The sequence below is a fragment of the Sturnira hondurensis genome, unplaced genomic scaffold (genome assembly GCF_014824575.4).
Source record: "Sturnira hondurensis isolate 20B ecotype Veracruz unplaced genomic scaffold, ASM1482457v3 Scaffold0020787, whole genome shotgun sequence".
Lineage (NCBI taxonomy): Eukaryota > Metazoa > Chordata > Mammalia > Chiroptera > Phyllostomidae > Sturnira > Sturnira hondurensis.
Genome location: NW_028093418.1, coordinates 715,248 through 733,890, shown reverse-complemented (window position 1 = coordinate 733,890; position 18,643 = coordinate 715,248). Strand labels below are relative to the sequence as shown.

General features: G+C 55.2%; 1 protein-coding gene across 4 annotated transcripts in view; it reads right to left on the bottom strand.

The window, feature by feature from the left end:
• Positions 1-366: 366 nt before the first annotated feature.
• TTC21A (tetratricopeptide repeat domain 21A) overlaps positions 367-18,643 on the bottom strand; it is a 35,047-nt gene continuing 16,770 nt past the window's right edge. Inside the window, exons 11-30 of one of the 4 annotated variants that reach the window (XM_037030613.1) lie at positions 18,325-18,525; positions 17,521-17,650; positions 14,975-15,132; positions 14,533-14,748; positions 9,683-9,921; positions 8,777-8,849; positions 8,562-8,672; positions 8,084-8,222; positions 7,810-7,913; positions 6,460-6,648; positions 5,438-5,548; positions 4,682-4,763; positions 3,253-3,403; positions 2,885-3,043; positions 2,574-2,766; positions 2,261-2,485; positions 1,826-1,946; positions 1,574-1,641; positions 1,400-1,482; positions 367-1,229 (exon numbers count right to left, since the gene is read on the bottom strand). In XM_037030613.1, coding sequence (XP_036886508.1) covers positions 1,405-1,482; positions 1,574-1,641; positions 1,826-1,946; positions 2,261-2,485; positions 2,574-2,766; positions 2,885-3,043; positions 3,253-3,403; positions 4,682-4,763; positions 5,438-5,548; positions 6,460-6,648; positions 7,810-7,913; positions 8,084-8,222; positions 8,562-8,672; positions 8,777-8,849; positions 9,683-9,921; positions 14,533-14,748; positions 14,975-15,132; positions 17,521-17,650; positions 18,325-18,525 — 2,748 coding nt within the window. In that variant the 3' untranslated portion in view covers positions 367-1,229; positions 1,400-1,404. Of the gene's footprint in view, positions 1,483-1,573; positions 1,642-1,825; positions 1,947-2,260; positions 2,486-2,573; positions 2,767-2,884; positions 3,044-3,252; positions 3,404-4,681; positions 4,764-5,437; positions 5,549-6,459; positions 6,649-7,809; positions 7,914-8,083; positions 8,223-8,561; positions 8,673-8,776; positions 8,850-9,682; positions 9,922-14,532; positions 14,749-14,974; positions 15,133-17,520; positions 17,651-18,324; positions 18,526-18,643 lie in introns of all 4 variants that reach the window. The other 3 variants (XM_037030612.1, XM_037030614.1, XM_037030615.1) reach the window with 3 other exon arrangements.

Below are 18,643 nucleotides of genomic sequence, written 5' to 3'. Positions count from 1 at the left end.
ACCCGGGGGAAGCATTCCGGACCATCGACTCGCACCAAGAGGCCGAGCACATGAGCGTAGTCGCAGTACATCACAAAGGCAAGGCCCAGTAGCCACCGAAGACGGCCTGGGCTGATCCAAAAGAGATCCTTGCCCCACTCACTGTTACCAAAACTTAGTCAACGACCAACTTGTCTTCCTAACCGTGCCGTATCCACATTCTGCTCGCACTAAGTATTCTCCTCTGTTATCAATTATATCGATGTGCTTGAAAGTCAGAACCCTGCTAAGTGACAGCACCCACGGATTCGTGAGTTTGTTACGCTGTTTTTCTCCATTATACAAAAATATTTAAGCACAGAGTTACTACATTTTTAAAATGCTTGGTTACTATCACCGGCAGGGGTTGTAGCATGATTTGGGAACACACAGATGTAGTCGACTTTCCTGCCACAGATGGGGACACTGAGACCGAGAGAGGGGAAGGGTCTTAGAAAGGTCACACAGGGAGATCCTAGACCTCCTGACTCCCCAGTTCAGAGTTCCTCCCACCCACCCTCTCCGAGGTCAGACTGGCCCATTATCGCCATCCTGAAAAACAGGAAGAGAGGCACCCACAGCGAAGGCGACCTCTACCAACCCCTTGTCAGTTACAATGAACAATATCCATCTAAATAGGGACCTCGCTTTTGGCCCCCCGTAGGTGTCAAAGGGTTTCTGGAGGATGAATTAGTCAGTCCATGTCTTTTGACAAAAACTGAAGTGGGAACTATTTTTTTCTTGGGACACATTTCTCTGTACTAGGCAAGGTCATCAGGCTTCCCCCAAACCAGTAAGGACCAGGAGAGGCCAGCTGCAGACGTGGGGAGGGGGAGATGGAAGGCATGGGACGGAGTGGGCCAAGGACCCTCTCTCATCAGCACGGCGGGGTGCTCGTGCAGCCAGCTAGCTGGTCCTCCTGTCTGTCCCGCCCCCAGGGAGGACGCAGTGACACCTGCGCAGGGAGGAGCATTGTTCCTTTGGCTCCAGGACTCAGGGGACCAGGCAGGACAGGAGAGGCATTTACAGGGCTCACATCACAGGATTACAATAGCTGTAGGGTGGGTTTTTTTTAACCCTCTCTTTGTTCCCTTCTGCCCCCTTGCAGGGCCTGGGTTAAAAGTGGGGCCCCTAGGAAGGTGCCCAGTGAGCTCCGTAGAAGCTAAGCGGATTGATGTCCTTGTTCCCCAGGGCAAAATCGTTTCTTGTGCCTTGAAAACATAAAGCTTTGGGATGCCCCTTAGACCAGAGGAGGCGTGGTTCAAAGAAATCACACACTATAGAAATGGGGAAGACTACATCCTTTTCTGAATCTCTTCTCCACTAACCCCCACCCCACCCCACCCCATGCAATTTCCATCAGCTGACGGCTCCCACTGACCGCAACTAGGGCCTCAGAGACCCCTGGGCCTTTTCCAAAATCTCTTCTCTGATTTTGGGGTAGTTGGGGTGCTCCCTGAGGACCTGGGACAAAGAGAAAAAGGGCGTGAGAGCATCAGGCAGGGCTCCCTGCCACTGCACCAGCCCCCCCCCCCCGCCCCCCACTGCTGCTTACCCTGTGGCAGACTTCGATGGCCTCCAGGAATCTCTTGTCCTTCAAATAGTTGAAAGCCAGCCTGTAGCCTGTCCAGGGGCAGGGAGAACACAGACCAGGTGGGGGGCACTGCCACGACCTGACCCAAGATCCCCTCTGGTTCCCACAGCCGGCCGGGCCAGCACACAGGCCTGAGGTCTGGGGTCAGGGTGATGGTCCAGCTGCCAACTCCCTCCCTCCCACACCCACCTGGGCCTGGATGGGCCGCCTTACCAATAGCAGGGCTGGCATGGTGACTGTACTTCCAGGCCAGCTCGTAGTTGGTGGCCGCGTCCTTGTAGGACTGCTCCTTCTCCATGATGAAGCCCATGTACTCGTAGGCCTTACAGCAAGACTGCAGAGAGAGCGGGTCAGGGCCTCCAGGAAGGAAAAGCCACGTCCGGTCCCAGCGCAGCCCCTCTTGGCCCAAGAGACCCCTGAAAGCCCCTCCGGCCGTGAGCCCTTCCCAAACTCTCTCCTGATTCCACGTTCCGGATGGCTACCCAACCTAGCATACCTCTTCTGGCCTTGCTGGTGCTGTGCTCCATTACCATCCTGCTCTCGCCCTGCCTCTTCTCACCCCGCTCCTGCCTGCCACGTGCTCTGTCCCAGCTGCCTGCCCGGCCGTTGCCCTCCATCCCACCGCCCCGACCGCAGCACAGCCCTCGCCTTGTTGTACTGCACGCAGCGCCGCAGCAGCTCGGAGGCGAGGTCGAACTTGCCGCCCTGGCAGTAGATGTCTGCCAGCAGGAGCCAGCTCTTCTCCAGGTCCTCGGCTTCGGCCAAGGCCCACGGAGCCTTGGCCAGACGCTTCAACTGTGTGCGTGCCTTGGGGACCTGCTTCAGGAGCATGTAGGCCTGCGCCATGGCCAGCAGCGCCGGGACACTGTCCTTCTGTGCACGGAGTGGGAAGCAGGAGTCTGCGCTGGGATCCCCAATATCCCCCGCCTGCCAGCCCACCCCGCCCTGCCAGCCCAAGCACCTCGGCCTGCGCCATCTCGATGAAGGTGCCCAGTGCAGTCTCCATGTTCGCCTTCTCCCTGGTGGCCAGCAGGCAGAGGCCCTGCAGCAACCGCATCTGGGCCTGGCCCCAGGCAGTGTGCGGGTAGAACTCACGTAGCAGCTTCTCGGCGGTGCGCACGCCCTGCTGCTCAGACTCCTTCCTGCCGGGGGAGCTGGGGTGGTTGGGTGAGCCTGAGGTGGCAGGCCCGCCCGCCCGCACTGCCCTCACCTGGCCTGGACCCAGAGGCCACAGGCTCTCTCCACCTTTCCCAGGGCCAGCCAGGCCCTTACTTGCTCTCAGCCGAAGTGTCAAAAGCTTCTCCTCCCACTATCTCGTTGTCTGGATTCAGACAGATTTGCACCATGTAGTAGGTGGCGCTCTGGCCCCAAGTACTGTCCTTTCGAGCTTTATTTAGGAACTTCAGAGCTTCATTGGGCTGCCCTATATGCCTGTAGTGGAGGGGAGAGAGCCAAAAATCAGATGGGGAGACCGAGGCCCTGGGGAGTGCAGGGACACACAGGGACCGCTCCATGGGCCTGCACAGGGCAGGGGCTGGATCACTGCTCTCCCCGCTGCTGGTCTGGGAGCTAAATTTCCGCTTCCCCAGCGCTGGGCCAAGCCTCCTGACCCCCACTGCTCCCTCACCCACCTGACTCACCAGTGGTAGATGCCTGTGCAGTAGTTGAACCCTGGCTCCAAAAGCACTCGGCCAGACATCTTTCTGGCCAATTCAAAGAAGGCAGGGGCATCTTCCAGTTTGCCGCTTCTTCGTAGCAGGTCGACTAGCTTATTCAGCACAGGAAAATTGTCTAAAATAAGAGCAGAGATCTCCAGGCTGGGAGAGGCAGGAGGAGTGGGAGACACGGCCCGTCCGGGCTGAGCAGGGGCCCATCGGCAGCACCGGTGCCTCCACTGGCCTCCAGTATCGAGAGAACAATAGTGATGCCCCAAAGCGGTCATAATTGTAGCGACCAGTCACGCTGAACCTGGCATTAAGGGTATTTTTTTTAACCTGTATATTAACTACACAATGAAGTAGTTAGGCTTATTGTTCCCATTTTACAGATGAGGAAATGAGACACAAAGAAGTTAAGAAATCTGCCAAAGTTTACACAAATGATAAGTGGAAGACCAGGATTCAGACCTAGACATTCTGGCTCCAGGACCCGAACCCCTAACGGCTGTGACCTGCTGCGTCTCTGGGCAGACTGCTGTGAGCCAGCTGTGTCTGGCACCTTCCCCAGCAAAACGGGTGGGGCGTGGGGNCCAGGCTGGGAGAGGCAGGAGGAGCGGGAGACACAGCCCGTCCGGGCTGAGCAGGGGCCCATCGGCAGCACCGGTGCCTCCACTGGCCTCCAGTATCGAGAGAACAACAGTGATGCCCCAAAGCGGTCATAATTGTAGCGACCAGTCACGCTGAACCTGGCATTAAGGGTTTTTTTTTTAACCTGTATATTAACTACACAATGAAGTAGTTAGGCTTATTGTTCCCATTTTACAGATGAGGAAATGAGACACAAAGAAGTTAAGAAATCTGCCAAAGTTTACACAAATGATAAGTGGAAGACCAGGATTCAGACCTAGACATTCTGGCTCCAGGACCCGAACCCCTAACGGCTGTGACCTGCTGCGTCTCTGGGCAGACTGCTGCGAGCCAGCTGTGTCTGGCACCTTCCCCAGCAAAACGGGTGGGGCGTGGGGTGGACAGTTATGCTATAGTAAGATGCAATGACGACACATACCAGGTGAGAATTTCTAGCCACTTCCAGGTGGCTGTGACCTCAGAATGGGACTTATATCAATCCTCAGTGTCTGATTTGGGGACAGACAGGCTGTCCTGGGTCCACTGCCAAGCACTGCCCTGCCTGAGACCAGGAACTGGCCCCTTGGACTCGGGAAGGACCAGCACGTTCCATCGGGGCTTTATCAGTTTCCTGCCTCTCTGGGAACAATCAGAGAGGAAGGGGCTTCCTCTGCCCAGTCAGGAAGGAGGGGAGAGGGCCCACCCTTCTGGGGAGAGCAGTCCTTGCTCAGTGGGAGCTGACACGGGCAGTCCCAGGGGCAGCAGGCTCCGTGCAGGCAGCTACCTGGCGCTTCCTCCAGGACTTGGTGGTAGAGATTGATGGCGGCTTCGTATTTCTGTTTTCTAAACATCAGGTCAGCCATCATCTATCAGAAAACAACACACAGTGCTCCAGAATTCCTGACAGCAGCTTGTGTGGGCATGCGAGGAGGCTGAGGGGGAGGGGGCAAGGAGAGAAGGTCAAAGAGGATTCTGGGGTAGCCTCCACGCCACGGGGAGAATCTGCCACAGAAGGAGCCCAGAAGGGGGGACTGCCTGGCAGAAGGGGGTGGAGGCCTGGAATGAGGCTGGAGAAGTGGGGAAGGTAAGGCCCGGGCTGGACACCAGTGGGACCTTTTGACAGCTAGCAAAGCCAGCACCTTCACCCATGCCTGAGATTTGCTACCTCCAGGCAGTGGAGGTAGAATGGGGGCTCCCCTCTTCTGCTGGGGTTGAGGGGGGTAGGAGCTTTCCCCACACACTTCCCCAAGCCCCTGGAACAGGTCCCACCCTCGCCTTCAATAACTGTAGGTGTGGTTTCCTCTCCAGGGAACCAGCCACAGGGCCCTGGATCGTCCCAGGAGCTAGATGCTGCCCCCTGCTGCCAGCCCTCCCCTCCAGCCCGAATGAAGGACAGCAGGCCCTCAAATGTCTCCTCCGCCAGACAGGCCTGGCCATCCAAGGTTAGAGGGGCTAGGAAGCAGCCTGCAAGTGGTCATAGGGAGGCTGGGGAGGGCAGGGAAGAGGCGCGGCGCGGGGGGCGGGGGGGGGGGCCTCTTACCACGGAGGCGGTCTCCTGGTTCTTCTCGGTCTCGAGGAGGACGGCACAGTGCTGCTCACACAGGTCCAGGTGCCCCTGGAGCAGGGAGATCCTTGCCAGCTCCAGCACCACCTGGAACAAGGCTGGATACAATAAACCAACCCCAGAGCACGAAAGGAAAACTCGGGGATCGAGGCCTCGTTCTCTCATACCCCAGGTCCACCAGCCGTGCCTCCAAAAGATGTCTCGGATTCCCTGGGATGACTGGCCCTCTTCTCCCGCCAGCACTCCAGCCACACCATGGGTGTCACTAAAGACCCTCTCAAAACTGGGGGCTGGGTACCTCGTCCTCGTCCTTCAGCTTTGACTCTGACCTCACCTTCTCTGGGAAGCCTTCTGCGCCCCAGACTCTGGACAGGTTCCCTTCTTCTGAGTTCCCATTGTGTCCTGACCCACGTCCAGGCACAGGGGTCATGGTATGAGAACCGCACGTGTCCTTGTCTACAGCCCCTTGCCTGAGGACTGTCTGTGGGCAGGGACCCGGTCCTGCCCCACCGTGTCCCCAGAGCCCGGCGTAGTAGCTGGCACTATCAGAAATCTAGTAGATGAGTGCACACTCAGTGAATGAATGCGTCTGTCACTAAGCTTTTTATTTACTACTGCAGCCGTGAACTCACGCCACCATTCTCTGACTGGAGCCAGACCTCCCTCGTGACTCCAAACCTCCTTAGAAGCCTAGCCTGGGCTTCATGCCCGAGGAGTCCCTGGCAGCCACACTCTCATTGTCTTCCCATGTTCAAGGGGGACCTGAAGACGCCAGATTAACGTGACTTGCACGACGTCTTCCCCACTCTACCCTCCACGAATGGCTGTCAGAGGGGGGGGGGCAGTCTTGCTCCAAGGGCTATGTTGGGGGGGAGGCCCTGGGGTCTGATAGAGCAGGCTCCCCACACCAGGGGTCCCATGGCCCTGACGCCCTTGCCAGGGATCCTGGCAGGGCCTTGTGCCCCAGCAAGAGCAGAGTCTGGCTGTGAGGACCCGACCTTATTGTCAGTGGGCACGTGAGACAGCGCGTCCTTGTAAGACCGTGCCGCCTTGGTGTACTCCTTCTCCGCCAGGTAGTGCTCCCCGAACTGGATGCAGATGGAGGCTGCCAGCTGTTTCTGCGAGGGCATCGCCTCTGGCTGCTCCAGGGGAACACGCTTCAGTATCCGAGCCTGGAGGTCCAGGGCCTTGGGAGACCGGTAAACTCATGATCAGGAACCTGGGGCTGATGGGCCAGACCTCAGGCCAACTCACAGAACGTGCCCAGCTCTCACTGCAGATCCTGCAGTGTTGGAGAGGGCATCTCGAGGGCCCTTGAGCAAATCTGGGTCACTGTGGACATGCGAGGCCACTGGCTGAGCACTAGGGAGGCAAGCTGGCACTGCCTCTGGGGCAGGTGCAGGGCAAAGGTACTCAAAACAAGCCACTGCTGTACTCGCCTTGTGTATCGGTGCCCGTCACACCTCGACACTTACTGTGCTGTCCCACAGGCTAGAACAAGTGCACAGTAGGTGTCTGATGCAGGCTGCGTTGTGACGGATGTGTTTGTTCTGAAAATTGCCCCGCTGGGAATTTGAGGCAGCCCCACAAAAGGTTCCCGACATAAAATGACCAAGTGAGTAACCAGAGCGCATCAGGCAAGAGGACATGGTGACATCAGGCTTAAGTTTGGGGAAGAGGGCACAGATCAGCACTGGGTTCCCCAGGGGCCAAACGGAGGAGTGAGAACCCCGTGGGGAACAACAAGGGAGTAAACCAAGCAGAGCGAGGGCTCTCCCTCTACAACCGCAGAATGCAAGCCAGGAAGACGTGCTCGGCCACACCCTTGGGGAGAAAGAGGAAGGCAAGGCGGGAATAGCCAGGAGCTGTCTGTCCCATCAGGCGCAGCCCAGTGGGGAAAGAGCAGGGTTCGAATCTCAGTTCCACCACTTGCTAGCAGGGTGGCTTTGGGCACACTTCTTAATCTCCTTGAGCCTTACCTGTTAAAGAGCAATGCTAGAGTGTTCTCAAAAGGCTACTGTGAGAAATAAGTCAGAAAGCAAACAGCCCAGTATAGAACCCAGCAGACAGCTATGGGCACTATCTCCATCACCGCCAGCGTCCTTGAGGACAAAGGCATTACCTTGCTCCCTGCCTTCTCCAGGTCAGCCAGGCTAAGAGAGCCTTGGTGTACCAACAATTAATGAGCAAGGGTCGGGGAGTAAATGGAAAGTGGAGCTCAGAGGCGGAGCCAAGTCCTCTTTTGAGGACCAAGCCGGGAGCCTTCCAGGCCTGTGGTCCTCTCCTTCCTTCATCAGCTCCTATCAACAAATGGCAGATAAAGGGCTCCACGTCTACTTGTCAATTACCTTGTTCAAGGTCTCCAGCACATCTTCCTTTTTATGGCTCTTGTAAACCCTCGCCAGCAAAAGTAAGCACTTGACATCATTCATCATGGATGGGATGTCTGTGACTGCCAAATGGAAACGCAAATTAGTGTTCTCTGCCCTCTGGGAAGCTGGGTGGGGGCAGAGGGCGTGCTGGGTTCAGGACCTCCAGCGAGTGCACAGGAGGAGAGAGAGCAGGTGGGGGGCGATGCGCCTGCTCCGAATGCCAGGGGACTGAGTTAGAATGCTGCCTTACCTAAGTCGTGTTCCAGTGCCTGCTTCAAAACTTTTTCTGCTTTGTTGAACTTCTTTAACTTCAGGAGCAGCTCGGCCAGATCGCAGCACAGAAAGTCCTGGCCGCTAATCTTCTGGGCAGCCTCATAATAATTAATGGCCTTAGTGCAAACAGGAAATATTGGCACCGGGCCTGGTTCTGCACTTGAGCACCTCAAGCTGCGTCCCCTCAGCAGCCACCACATCTGTGGGCCTCTCCAGGACACAGAAGCCTAAGATGAAAGGGCCCTCCCTTCTGGCAGGGCTCAACCTTCTACTACCTGAGCAGGTGTGGGGAGTGGTGGAGAGGTGCCAAGGTCTCCCCTCCGCATCCCATTCAGCAGAGTTGGGGGGGAACTCAGCCACGCCCCTCCCCTCCAGACCCTCCCAGCCAGGCTCCCTCCTCCACCTTGCCTGCTGGGCTGGTCCTCCCCACCTCTTCCCCGGCAGCCCAGCCTGACCTTGGTGTACTGGTGGGTCTTCACGTAAGCTTGCCCGATCCTGCTGATCAGGGAGGCATCATGTGGGTTCTTTCTATAGGCCTCGTCATAGACCTCTAGGGCCTTCTCGGGCTGTCGGGGGAAGAGCCAGGGGTCTCTCTCTCCTCTCCCATTGGAGAAATGACATTGGGGGCCACTGGCAAGTGGGGCCCTTGCTCCATGAGGCCCTTGCTCACCTCCTGAATGTTCATGAAAGCATCGCCCAGTAGCAGGCTGGTTTGGGGGCCAGGCAGATGTTCACAGAGCTCCCTGCAAAGGTAAGCAAAAGCCTATCTCAGAGCTGTGCGTCCTTCATATCCCTGAATCCATCTCCTCTCTTCTTCCCGCTAATTCTGGTTGATAGTCATTCATTCATTCAATCAGTTGCTCATTCATTCATTCAATCACTCACTCATTCATTCATTCATTCCATCCAACACTCATTGAAAGCCCGATGTGCCTGAGACATCGTGGAGCTACCTGAGTTCAGGCTCTCCTCATCTGTCACCTGGACCATGGCCACAGCCTCCACCCAGCCCCCCAGACCCCCCTCCAATGAGGCAGCTGCACTGCTCTTTTTAGAACTCCCATCTGATCGTGTTGCCCCTCTTTTTACGGTTTCCCTCTGACGTTGGGACAGTCTCCCCTAGTGTCCCTCCACCCAGCAGCACTCCCCTCCACCCAGCAGTACTCCCCTCCCACCTGAATTGCCTAAATGGAATTTCGCCTGAGGAAAGGGACTGGGAAGGTACCTCTAGGTCCCAGCGTGAACTTATGGAGACAATGGCTTGGGGCTTCAAACCCACTCTCCATCTTCCTCCACTTCACATTAGTCACATCCAAGCCACTGGACGTTTCCTCAGGGACAGGCAGAGCCAGGGGCCAGGGCATAAGTTCATTCCCAAGGTTCCCCCCTACCCCAGAAGGTGAGCCATGTGAGGGGGAGAAAACAAGGGTCAGGACCAATTCAGTTCAGTGTCCTTGGCACTCAGCACTGAGCCAGCCTGCCTGACCGACCATGCTCAAATTCTAGTGCACAGTAAATGTCATACTGTCACCAAGTGCCCCCAGAGGCGCTGCCAAGCGCACTGCCCACAGCTTACTGGTAGCACCCGATGTAGAGGCCGACGTCTTTGCGAGTCTGCAGGTAGATGCTGGCCATCTTCTCCTTGGCTTCCATGTAGCATGGCTGCTTGGGTGTGATGTTCCTCAGCATGCCCAGGGCCACGTCCACGCTCCCCTTGCTCAAGGCCAAGTCCACGTTGGCGATGGTGATGCGGACCTCCTCCGGTGTGCCGCTGAACTCGTTGATGGCATCTTGCATGACCTTGGTGGCCTCGTGCTAAGACACGGGAACCCAACAGACCCTCCGTTTGCTGCCACACACCACAGGCAGCCTGAGGACATTTTAAACCTCTTCGAGGAAACTTAAAGCCGTCACCCTTCCCAGCCTGGCCTAGGAGAGGAATGAAACATGAAGAGTGGGAGTGGGAGTGGTCCTGCTAAACGAAAGCCAAGCGTAGGACCCACGTCTACCTGTGGAGAGGCTTCCGTGGCAGAAAGAGATCACTTTCGTGTCCAGGGCCACTGTTCTGGCAGGGGGAGGTGCCCAGGTAGCCTGGGGGCACAGAAACCCCCCCTGTAAGAACCTGCCTGTTCCTTGGCACCTCAAAGTCTTCCCAAGGGAGACCTGTGGATGCGTCTCCTTGAACCTCCCTTTCAATCACTGATACTTTCATGTTATGGCATTGGGTACATAGAGGTCTCTTAAAACTCTGTCTTCATTATATTTGTACCTTTGATGATGATTATTTTTTAAATAATTTTTATTGATTTTACAGAGGAAGAAGTGGGGGAGAGAGGGAGGGAGGGAGAGAGAGAGTGAGAGAGAGGATTTGTTATTCCACTTATTTATGCAGTCATTGGTTGCTTCTTGTATGCGCCCTGACCAGAGATTGAACCCGCAACTTCCGCTTATCAGGGTGATGCTCCGACCAACTGAGCTGCCCGGCCAGGGCCTGTACCCCTGAGTATTAACGCAGACACTCTCTGCCCACGTTGGAGCTTTCTGCCTCGCACTCGGCTTTCCCAGCACGTCTTCCTCAGGTGCTGCTGTCTTTGTTTGCCTGGTTGTATTCGTACCGATCCTAACTTTTATCCTGGGGCTTTGAATTTGGAGCAGAGGCTGTAGGGGTTCCACGGTTTACACCAGGGTGAGCGTCTTTTTTACTTAATGGGTACATTTATTTCATTTATAGTTTTATTATCACAGATAGGTGTTCTTGGGCTTTTTGTGAATGTATTTATTTTTAACAATATTTTATTTATTTATTTTTAGAGAGAAGGGAAGGGAGGGAGAAACAGAGGGAGAGAAATATCCATGTGTGGTTGCCTCTCATACCGCCCCCCCCCCCCCCCCTGGGAAGCTGNCCCACACCCCCCCCCCCCCCCACTGGGAAGCTGGCTGGCAACCCAGGCATGTGCCCAACATGGGAATCGAACCAGCAACCCCTTAGTTCAAAGGCCCTCACTCAATCCACTGAGCTACACCAGCCAGGACTATTTATTTATTTTTTATGCTGCTTGTGGTTTGCTTCATCTCTGCCTTTCATATGTGGCCTTTCTTACTTTTCTTCCTAATCTTGATTAATGTGGTACCAAAAAATCTTTTTCATTCTACTATAAATCTTCTTTCTATCAAGAAATGTTTTGTGTAAACTGCCCTGGCTGGGTAGCTCAGTGGACTGAGCACCGGCCAACCCAAGGGTCACTGGTTTAATTCCTAGTGTGGGCACATGCCTGGGTTGTGGGCCAAGTCCCCAGTGGGGGACACTCAGGAGGCACCCACACATTGATGTTTCTCTCCCTCTGTTTATCCCTCCCTTTCCCTTCTGTCAAAAAGAAAACCTGACAAAAAAGAAAAGAAATATTGTGTGTAAACTACTGTTGATACTCTCCTCTATAGAGATGGAAAATTGCACGTATATCGTTCCCTCACCACTGTTCCTTTCCATCTCTCTTCCTGGATCTTTTCATGGGATATTAGTGTTATTTTGACTTCAATAACTTTTTTAAAAAAGATTTTATTTATTTATCTTTAGAGGGGAAGGGAAGGAGAGAAGGAGAGAAGGAGAGAAATATCAATGTATGGTTGCCTCTTGTGAGTCCCCTGCTGGGAACTGGCCTGCAACCCAGGCATGTGCCCTGACTGGGAATCGAACCACAATCGTGTGGTTTGTAGGCCCAAACTCAATCCACTGAGCTACACCAGCCAGGGCTTGACTTCAATAACTTTTATTTCAAGAACTTAGCAATTATACTGGCTTGGAGTCAAAATTACTATAATTCTTTTAATGGAGTTATATTTAGATTTATTTAGATTTCATCTATGTTTATTTTTTTTTAAAGCTGAAATATTCTTTTTTTTTAAAGATTTTATTTATTTATCTTTAGAGGGGAAGGGAAGGAGAGGAGGAGAGAAACATCAATGTATGGTTGCCTCTCGTGTGTTCCAGGCTGGAAACTGGCCTGCAACCCAGGCATGTGCCCTGACTGGGAATCGAACCGCGATTGTGTGGTTCGCAGGCCCGCGCTCAATCCACTGAGCTACACCAGCCAGGGCAGATTTCATCTATGTTTAAATGGACTTAATTCTGTCCTCTTTTACCTCAGTTTTTCCCCACTCATAAAAACTTCACTGAAATAAAACTTTATTTCAGGTTTTGGTTGTCTGTATATCTACAAGTAGACTTTTCAGAAAAGTTGAACTGACGCCATAACTCTTGAGAGCATCCTTTATTGTTTCCATAGATGAAGGACATTTTGGGGGGCATCCTCCTCCCGCCTACACTGCATAAACATCGTCCCATTGTCTCTGGCTTTAGTATTGTTGAGTTCAAGAGTCTGAGGCCAGGTTGATGTCTGTCCTCTGCCTAGACGCACATGGGAACCTCCATCTGCATCACTCACCCTTCATTTCCTTAACCTCGTAAAGATACTACCATTAGGACATTTCCTGGTCTTACTACTTTACTGCTGTGTCTCCAGTACAGAGGGCCTTGCTGTGACCACGTCTTCCTGAAGGAACTGTGGTCCTACCGTGTGTTCAATGTTTTCCGTGTCTTATTGGTGCTCTCTGCCAAAGGAACGTGGACCGCGCCTTTGCCGGAGTCCTGTTGTCTGTCTTGCTTACCCCTTGTCCTCTCAAATCCCCTCAATCATTTTCCCGGTTCTCTCAACCCTTTCCCCCGGTCAGAGAGCTTCGGCAAGGGCTCACCTATGTTCTACTCTTTCTCATGAAAGTATACTTTTATAACGGTATCATTGTTTTCCGTGGTTACTTTTGTTAACTCTGCCAGCTGACTTTTTGTCTTCCGTCTTATCAGAAACCCTGTCCCGATCTCTTGTGTTCCACCCTGAGCTCATTTTACAAGACTCCACGTTCTTTTTCTTTTCATGGAGTGCAGAAAAATTTTTTGAAAAAAATATTTCTTCTATTTTTTATAGTACTTTCTCCTAAAGTATAACCCTGCCTTTTGTCTATTTTCCTTCCCCTCCCCTCCCCTCCCCTCCGATCACTAACAGAACGGTTCCATCTGACCTTGCCCTTTTCTCAGAAGTGGGCTGGGGAGGAGAGTGCCCTGACACAGCTGCCCTGGGAGCACCCTCCCCCCCTTAGCTTTCTCCTTTGGGGACGGCCTTTTCGAGAGGCTAAGGTCAGGATGGAACCCGCTGGCTCACAGCGAAGGCCACAGCTCACAGGTCTGTTATCTCGGCTGAGCAAGCTGGGAAAGTGATACCAGATTATTTCCCTCCTTCGTTTCCTCTGGCCCGCTTCCCTAATAAAGACATCCGGGCCAGAGAAAAGCAGGGGCTTTTCGGGAGGGAGTGCTCCTTCAGCAGCCCTGCCCTTCTGTGGAAGCGCAAGGTTCCTCCAGGAACATCCCTGCTTTTCCGGTGTCGTGACCACAACCCCAATTCAGAAAGTTTCGAGCAAATGCTGGCACCTCAGGACCAGGGAACTTCCACAGCAGCCTGCTGTCTCGGCCACCATGGTAACTTCTGAAAGGTCAGGGTGGGGGGTGGGGGGTGGCTAGTGGCCTGCTCCTCTTTATCCCGGGCCCCATCACAGTGCCTGGCATGAAGCAGGCCCTTCACCAACAGCCGAACCAATGACTGACTGTCGACTACTCTTCAAGGATAGCTGTTCTCTAATTTTGTTGCAGGTGGAGACTCCTTCCTGCGTTCAATTCTTTTGTTTCTTTTGGCAGATTGGAGGGAGGGAAGTACCATAAACAGTCTTCCACATTCTCATCTTTGTCTGGGAGGCAAATTTTGTCTGTAAGGACAAAGGGCCTCATGGGCTCACTCCTCAGCTGTGCCAAGGTAACCACAGGAGGAGGCAGGAGGCGGCAGCCCTGGTGGCTCATGGAGATGGTCTTGGAACTCGGAGGACAGCCCCCTTCCTGGTGAGCAGGCAAGTGGGTGAGGCCAGGGAGGCCCAGGGAGCGGGCGGAGTCCAGCCCCCCCAGCCCCAGCCCTGTGCCTGCCAGACCTTCCGGGGCACCAGGGCTGCCCCACACAGGCTGCAACGTGCAAAGCTCCAGGCGGACACAGATTGCAAAGACTGGGGTGTGACCGGCAGCCACTGGAAGGTGCCTGCCGCCTGATCTGCTTGACCACCTGTGGTCTGCCTCCCTGACATCCTGACAGGGACAGTGAGGTGGGCAGGGGACAGATCGGGCAGGGCCCAGTCAGTTTGGACTTTATCTTGAGGGCACTGGGAGCCACTTAAGTCTTTTGGGCAAGAGACAGATATGTTCTCAAATGAATAGAGGCTCATATAATAGCCCGAGTAAGTATCAGCCAGACTCAAAAGGCCTGGACCGCAGGCCTACCCTGGACCCCCAGTCCGTGTCCCAGCCCCAAGGGGGAAGAGCATGGCCTTCCTTACCAGCTCCCCATTCATCCGGAGGGCGTCTGCCAGCTCCAGTAAGATGGACACCCTCTCGCTGGGTGGCACGCAGGGCCCGCGGGACTTCTTGCCTTCTTCCACCTTCACAGTCGGTAGTTTTACGATCATTTTCAGGGTCTTTATGGCTTCTGGATAGTCTCCGGACTTGTTGAGGGCCCTGGCCTTGATGAAGTGGTACAGGGGGTGGTCTCGGACCTAGATGAGCACAGCAGAGGGCGGGGCTCTGGGTCACGGTGGCTGCTCACAGCACCCAGAGTGGACGGAGCCACAGGAGCCCACTGAGCCCGCCCCCACCTCTGGGTCAGCAGAAGGGTCTGAGGGATGCCAGTAGCTCCTGGGGCTTCTTGCCCAAGACAAGGGGGACAACAGCTAGCTGGACACAGGGATACCGAGTGGGTGACACAGCACAGAGGACCCCCACCTGGAAGTTGTGGCTGACGCCCAGCTCCAAGCAGTGGGAGCACATGGCAAAGTTGCCCTGAGCCAGGTAGACCTGAGACATGAGGAGGTGGGCGTCTGCGGAGGTGGGGTCCAGTTCCAGGCAGCGCTGCAGCGTGCTCTGGGCATTCTCCAACTCTCCTGGAAATCACACACCAGCCTCTGCGCCCAGGGAGCCCCGGGGACTCCAGCGACCCGGGGCGTAGAGGCAGAACGGATTTTACATGTCCCATTACCAAGAAGTGCCCACGTTGGGCATTTTACCCAGTTCTGTTCTGCTTTGTTCGGAGGGCTCCTCCTAAAATGAGAACTACACAGTTTTTGCCTTGACTGTGGCAAAGCCAGGAAACCTGAACCTCAATGTGACACCTCCCTCCTCTCTGTAAGCCTCAGGGAGACAGCCATGTCACTCCACTGTTCCAGCTGGAAGCTCTGGGGACACTTAAGTCTTTTTTTCTTTTTTAAAGATTTTCCCCTGCGAACCAGAGGATCGCAGTTCAATTCCCAGTCGGGGCACATGCCTGGGTTGCAGGCGGGTTCCCTGCAGGCCAACTCCCAGCAGGGGACGCACAAAAGGCAACCATACATTGATGTTTCTCTCCCTCTCTCCTTCCCCTCTAAAGATAAATAAATAAATAAAATCTTTAAAAAAAAAAAGATTTTCCTTATTTATTTTTAAAATAAAGAAAGAAAGGGAGGGGAAGGGAGGGAGAAAGAGAGGGAGAGAAACATCAGTATGTGGTTGCTTCTTGTACGCCCTCCACTGGGGACCTGGCCCACAACCCAGGCATGTGTCCTGACCGGGAATCAAACCAGCGACCTTCTGGTCCACTCAATCCACTGAGCCACACCAGGCAGGACACTTAAGTCTTGATTCGCACATCAAAGGACAGAACAAACCCTAACAATAACAGCAACTAGACCTGCCACAGCTTACGAAGCACTTGCTGCTCAATGCCGGCATGGGCGAAGCTCTTTGGGAAGGCTGGTTTAACGTCTGCCCAGCCCCACAAGGTTGGCATTATTATCCTTGCCTTTTGTGTGTTTTTTAAAGATTTTATTTGTTTATTTTTAGAGAGAAGAGAAGGAAGAGAAAAAGGGAGAGAAGCATCCATGTGCGGGAGAAACCTCAGTCGGTTGCCTATCATATGTGCCCCAGCTGGGGACTGAACGTGAAACCCGGGTATGTGCCTGACTGGGAATTGAACTGGCGACCTTTCGCTTTGCAGGATGACGCCCAACCCACTGAGCCACACCGGTCAGGGCTATTATCCTTGTTTTTTGGGTGTGAGACTGGGACTCCGGGGGATCTAAGTCATGGAGCTTGGCAGGGACAAAGCCAGCATTTCAATCAAGGGCCCTCCAGCTCCTGAGGCTAAGCTCTGAATGCCCTGGCACAGTGAGGCTGGGAGTCCTCCCTGCAGCCAGGCTGGTCCTTGACCGCGGCAGTGGCCTCCGAAGGGTGGGGTACAGGGAGCCGGGAGGAGAGCCCTCGTTCCTCAGCAGCCAGGCCCCCCACCACATAACCTGGTGAGTGGGAGCGCCTGCTCCTGGGTCCTGAACTCCCCACTCCTTCCCTGTGTGCTGCAGGCATGTGAAGACATCACCATGGTAACACGAGCAGCTAGGGACCTTGCTCTGGCCCTGAACCTGCTGGCAGCTGTCCACACCCCTGAGGGAGTGCCCTGCTCTCACCTGGTACCCAGGAGATCTTGAAGCAGTGGGTAAACCGGGTACCCAGACAAACACTGGGAGGGCTGAGGGTAGAAACAGGGAAGCCCCTGGTGGAGTGCAGCCCACCTGACACAGTGCCAGAGGACAGATACGCGGTGGCAGTCCAGGTCCTTTGGAAGCCCCCAGGACCGCAGAGGTCAGCCTGGCTCTCGGGCAGACAGGTGAAAGGCCACAGCGAGAGAGAGGACAAGAGGGCACCCACCAGGGCTGGCTCCCTCTCCCCATCTCTCTCTAGGATCTGACATGGGAGAAGGAGGCCACTCTGGCACCCAGAGGCTCTGAAAGACCCTGTGCCATTGGTCCTGGGGGCCTCTCCGTGAGGCCTTCCTGACTACCTGTTAGAAACAGTTCTTTTACCTCCTACCCTGCTTCAGTTTTCTCCTAAGGAACAGTACAATGTGCTTAGTTGTATCTTCACTGGAATACCTACCCCCTGAGGGAATTTCTGCCTTTGTGACTGCTACGGTACCCTGGTACCCTTGTCTCAGGGCAGTGCCTGCACAGAAGAGTTCAGGGACTGTCACCTAGCACCGGCCAAGCGGTCGGCAAAAGGCTGGGTGGGAGAGCCCCCTGCTGGTGAGGGAGGTCAGGAAGGGTTCTGGAGGGCTGGAGGCTGGGAGTGGGCAGGCCTGGTGAGTGTTAGTGTGTGTGTGAGTGTGTGTGAAGTGCCCCCCGCAGGCAGCCTGTGGACACTGACAGAGGGGCAGCAGCAGGTGTCTGAATAGCTGAACAGACATAGGAGGACTCAAGTCCCCTCCCCCCCGCCCCCCGGGCCATCAGGACCCGTGGGCTCACCTGAGAGGTACTTGACCTGAGCCATAACGTACAGGGGGTCAATCAGAGCCGGCGCTGCTTTCACTACAGGACTCAAGATCGCGGCGACTTGTTTAAGAAGCGGGGACACGATCTGGCCCGGCGACCGGGGCTATGGGAACACGGGGGTGTGGCTGTGAGCTTTGTCCCATGCTGGGAGAGGCCCCCGGAGCACTCAGGAAAACTCTCCCAGTGAGGGAACTTGACTCCACACGTTTACTGTCCACTCGGTACTAGCCAGTGCTGGAGCGTAAGCCCCAGAGAACGGGGACTTTGTTCTGTCCACGCCGTGTCCCGAGCACCCAGCGCGGGGTCTGGCACGTGGCTGGCCACACGGCGCACAACTGTGGATGACTCATTACAAGGCACGAGGTTATATTAGGCAAGTCAGATAGGATCCTTGCCCACCAGGAATCTCGACTGGCTGGGAAAGCAGGACCAACAAGTAAAGACTGTAGTGTGCTTCTTAGGAGAGGGGAGCCCAGTTCTTCCCCAGGATGAAGGCTGAGGCATGGCCCGGGAACCCACTCCTCCAAGTGCGGTCCCTGGACCAGTGGCACCGGCACTCCCTGAGGGCCTGGTTGAGATGCAGGCCTTCTACCAACACCTGCCCTGGGACAACTCCCAGGCGACGTGGGTGCTGCATGTGCAAGTTGGAAGAGCACTGGGCTCCCCAACTGCCTGGGGCTTAGAGCAGCCAGGTGGCTGGCCACGGGAGGTCCCTGCTTCTGCCCTGGCCTGTACTCTAGCCGTATCTCCCCCCCTGAAGATACACCTTCCTCTCACCTGCTTGGGGCAGAAGAGCAGGTACTCCCTGGCAATGCAGACCAGGAAGAGGGGGTCCAGCTTCTCCAAGTACTCGGAGCCCAGGGGCAGGCCCTGCATGCTGGAGAAGTGCAGCTCCGCGGCCTCCCTCAGGAGCGCTGTGACTCCCTGCTCCCCCCTGTGCTTCCTGGAGGCCAGGAGGGCTTGGAGGAAAACCAGCACCTGTGAGGGAGGACAGGCCCAGGTCTTGGGACCAAAGCCAGCAGGCAGGCTGGTCGCCGGGGGACTGGAGGGAGGCAAAGCAGAGGTCCAGGACACCTTGGCTGCTCTCTACTAGAGG